Here is a 3,929-nt window from a genome sequence, read left to right on the forward strand (position 1 = left end):
ACGAAGTAGTAGTGTTTGCTCTCGCATCCACGTGCTTTGCGATTTGTCTGTAGCATCTTTGATAGTCTACAGTGACGTTGATGCTATTGGCCGTTGTACCAACGTCGAATGTGGTTATACGGCCTGTAGATGATAATTTTAATACTGTTATAATAAACTGGATGTAAATTACTATGCACTAAGGCAATGTATTTCAACCTGTTGGACTGTCCGCACTATTTCATTATGATAATTTGTTGTGTGTATGAGTGACATGGTGCGGATGAGTGCGGATGACAATTGCCCGATAAATAGTCTTTTAAGTTTCGTTTGAATCATGCCCGTTGATTTGATGCCATATTGTTAATTTAAGTTTATTGTAAGAGTTATTGGAGTAGTTGTAATTATTCTGGTGGGTTTATCAAGCTGATTCTTTTGTTTGTCTCGTTTCATTACAATGTCGAACAAAAAATAACTGTAATGTAAATCTAACATGCTTTTATAACTATAAATTATCACACAAAAATCACAAAAACACATACCTTGTGTAAAAGTCGTCAAAGCTGCAGAGAGGAAAATATTGACTGCAGTCAAGTCCATTGCTGCTAAGTTATACAAAAACCTTTAGCAATGCTTTTTATAGTAAAAGGACAACCACAGTCAAAGCTTCCGCCTTTTTTGCATTATCCTGCAAACACAAATGAATGATAATAAATCGACGAATGGTGTAAGTGGTGGATAATTAGTTTTGTAATTAATTCATGACGTATGTATTATTTGTGTTTTGTAATCTGTTACTTGTTTTTTAATGCCGAAACTAGAAGTATATTTTAGTAAAATCAATTGAATTTATAATTTATACAAAAAAAATGGCCAAGAGTTGTCTTGGATTATATCATTAGCAAAAGAATTGATCCAAATCTGAATAAGCATAATTTGCCTTTGTACTGCAAACTTCTCTTTCGTGTAAAAATATAAGATATTGCTTCACGAACCAGGTTGGAAATATGTTTGGTGCTACAATAAAGGATTCTAAGACTTCGCTTTTAAATACCTGGTCCCACAAACAAAATATGATAGGAATATGGCAAGGTAAGGTAAAGTTAACCATAATACTGATGGATTAAATCTGCTGACTACAAATGTAAAAAAGCCGAAAGAAATCCTTCCGGCAGGAATCAGGATCTGCATCTGTGGTTTCCACACCTTGGTTGGTCGAGAAATGAAACCACTGAGTTAGTTTGGGTTATACCGAATTTTTAAGGCTACGTTACATATGGTCCTGGTTTAGTGAACAAATTGCTTTGATTCGGGGCAACCTGCCGGCAATTACCTGGCTCTGAGTAATGTGCGATACAAAAGTTTTTTTAAATGATGCAAAAGCATGCAGTAAAAAAAGGGCTCCTCAAAATTTTTTTTTGATCAATGGTTGTGTTGAAAGTGACGATTTCACTTAATACTTAAAGTGAACATTTTTCTGTAAATTTTCCAAAATTTTGTTTTTTCCACAATGTTTAGTATAAAATTGATGCTTCACAATGTGTCATTGAATTTGGTCCAAAATAATGTTATTAGCTGCGTCGAGTTGAAGGTATTATTATGAAAATACATCAACTTAGCAAACAGTGATCTGCGTCACACGACAGAACAGCGTTCTGCTTTGGGACTATCCTGGTTTTGTGTTAGTGGCATTATGTCGTCATGCAAAGCTGCCAAATACTTTTGTAGAAGTCGCTGAGCGCTCAGCAATATATTTGGTTTCCGAATAAATGCAATCATATGACGTAATAAAGGTGAAAAATAGAAACAAACAAAAAACAGACAAGTTACACTGAAATGCAGTAATGTTTCATGCTGCCAACCATGCTATTGTATGAAACATTACTGCGTTGTCAGGTTATAGTGGTAGAGATGTCCTTCGTATATGTGAAGATCGCCTGGAAAGTTGTGCTCCATAGTGTACCTTGGCCACAATATACCCCTGCAAAGCCGCTGAGCTCTCGCACCGACTTGTCAGGAAAAAGTGGCTGATCCAGCTAGGATGCCACTTCTGTGCTGCGCAGCCAGAAAAATCAATTGAAATGAATACGAAAGCACGAAATACAAGTGATGAAGAAACACATGCAACTTTACACCGTAATGAATGTAAAATTATTAGGAATCCAAGTAAAAAATCACAACAATATGTGGTTTGATTGCAACGAATTAATAAAACTACTAAAAACTACAAAAAAATCAGTATAGTTACGGCATTCCAAGAACCGAGAATATAATCAAACCAAAAGCTGATTTTTCGCCTTTGTTTATTTGGTGCAATGTTACGTTCAATGCTTGAGAATTGATTCTGGGAATCATTTCCCATTCTGTTGCAATTTGGCCCTGAAGATTTCCACCTTATTATATATATAACAACTGTCTAGGAAACTTTCGTTTCAGGTTAAAATCTTTCAGTTTTCTTTAATTAGACATATATATTTCGCTTCGTTAAAAGCATCATCAGTGTCTATAAAAGCAAATTAAGAATTAGGTATAAATAAAATAAAGTAAAGGCTCTCCACTACCTCACAACACTCCCTTTACACAACTAAAAACCTGCCACATGCAACGGGTGGAAGCGTTGAGAAACCACGGATAAGATAAGGACACAGAAAAAAAAATAAAATAAAAACACGGGAAAGATAAAGAAACAGTATCTGCTTAAAGCAAAAAAATGTAAACAAAAAAACATCATTTGCACCGCGGTAAAATCATTTTTTGTATATTAATTTTAGCGTTTATTTTATTTAACCATTTATCTTCAGCCATGTCCAAATCTGCGGTGCGTGGTTGTTCAACGAAAGTGACTTCGTAACATTGTTCAATGGGTGGATGTTGAGAAAACGAGCGTGGATGGCAATCTTTAAAATGATGCAAAAGCGCTGTTCCATCGTTGCGCTGTGAAACGTCGAACTTGGACCATGTGGCACGGTGACCCGACCAACGAGTGGCAAACCTGTTTTTCGTTTGTCCCACGTATTGTTCCTTACATATGTTGCAAGTAGCAACGTATATACCACAACTTTTGCATGTTAAGTTTTGAATAGTCTTAACTGTGCCAGTTGGAGTTTGTAAACATGTTGATGGTTTAACCATGCTTGTTCTATGTCGACCGTGGTTGCCACATAAGGCACAATGCCCGCAGGGATATGATCCTGTTGCAGAGCTATCTGCAGATTTTCCAATGGCAATTTGCCTAGGGCGTATCAGAAGGTTTTGGAGAGATGGTGGTCTCTTGTATGTCACCATACAGTTTGGTTTAAGTTGTTTTTCTTTTTCTGAAAGTTGTAGTAGCGCTGGAAACTGCGAGGCCCAATTGATTTTCTTAATATTTGCCTTTGCCTCTAGTCCGTCAATGCTGTTGTTATAATCGATTTGTAGCTGATTGAGGTATCTCAATCTCATTGTTGGGTGGTGTGATGTTGCATTGAGGTACAATCGATTAAAGCTAGTTGGCTTAGTGTAACTACACGTCACAAATCGAAACGGATGCAATGGTGTAGTTCTATGGAGCACATCCAAAAATTCCAGGCTTTTGTTTTCTTCCCTTGTGTTCAACGAGCGCCAGGTTAACTTTAGTCCGAAGCGTGCAAATTGCTTTATAAGCTCTTTGGTGATTTGCTCGGACAAAGTTTTGCCAATGCAGATAAAAATGATATCATCAATAAATCTCTTGAACATTTCGGCCTGACGTAACACATGTGCCACTCCGGAAACAACATGATGTATTGCTATATTTGCAATAGCAACTGAGTGGTTGTCACCACATTGGTTAACGCTTAAAACCTGTCACATTGGTCAAACAAAGAATACCAGAGATGGCAAAAGATATAGAAACAGGAAAAAGTTATCAATGCGCCTTAACAAACAGCAGGTAGCTGAAGCTTCGGTGCTCAACAAATCAGACATTATGC

General features: G+C 36.8%; 1 protein-coding gene across 1 annotated transcript; it reads right to left on the bottom strand.

Annotated features, from left to right (window-relative positions):
• Positions 1-2,706: 2,706 nt before the first annotated feature.
• LOC145913950 (uncharacterized) lies at positions 2,707-3,420 on the bottom strand. Its single transcript, XM_083001720.1, has one exon. It carries the CDS (start codon positions 3,418-3,420, stop codon positions 2,707-2,709), a length of 714 nt encoding a protein of 237 aa, XP_082857846.1.
• Between the last annotated feature and the right edge of the window lie 509 nt (positions 3,421-3,929).

Source organism: Ascidia mentula, chromosome 9 (genome assembly GCF_947561715.1).
Source record: "Ascidia mentula chromosome 9, kaAscMent1.1, whole genome shotgun sequence".
In the NCBI taxonomy this organism is placed as follows: domain Eukaryota; kingdom Metazoa; phylum Chordata; class Ascidiacea; order Phlebobranchia; family Ascidiidae; genus Ascidia; species Ascidia mentula.

Bases quoted from the DNA above. Each gene is read 5' to 3' on its own strand.
- LOC145913950 (XM_083001720.1), bottom strand. From the start codon at position 3,420: ATGAGATTGAGATACCTCAATCAGCTACAAATCGATTATAACAACAGC.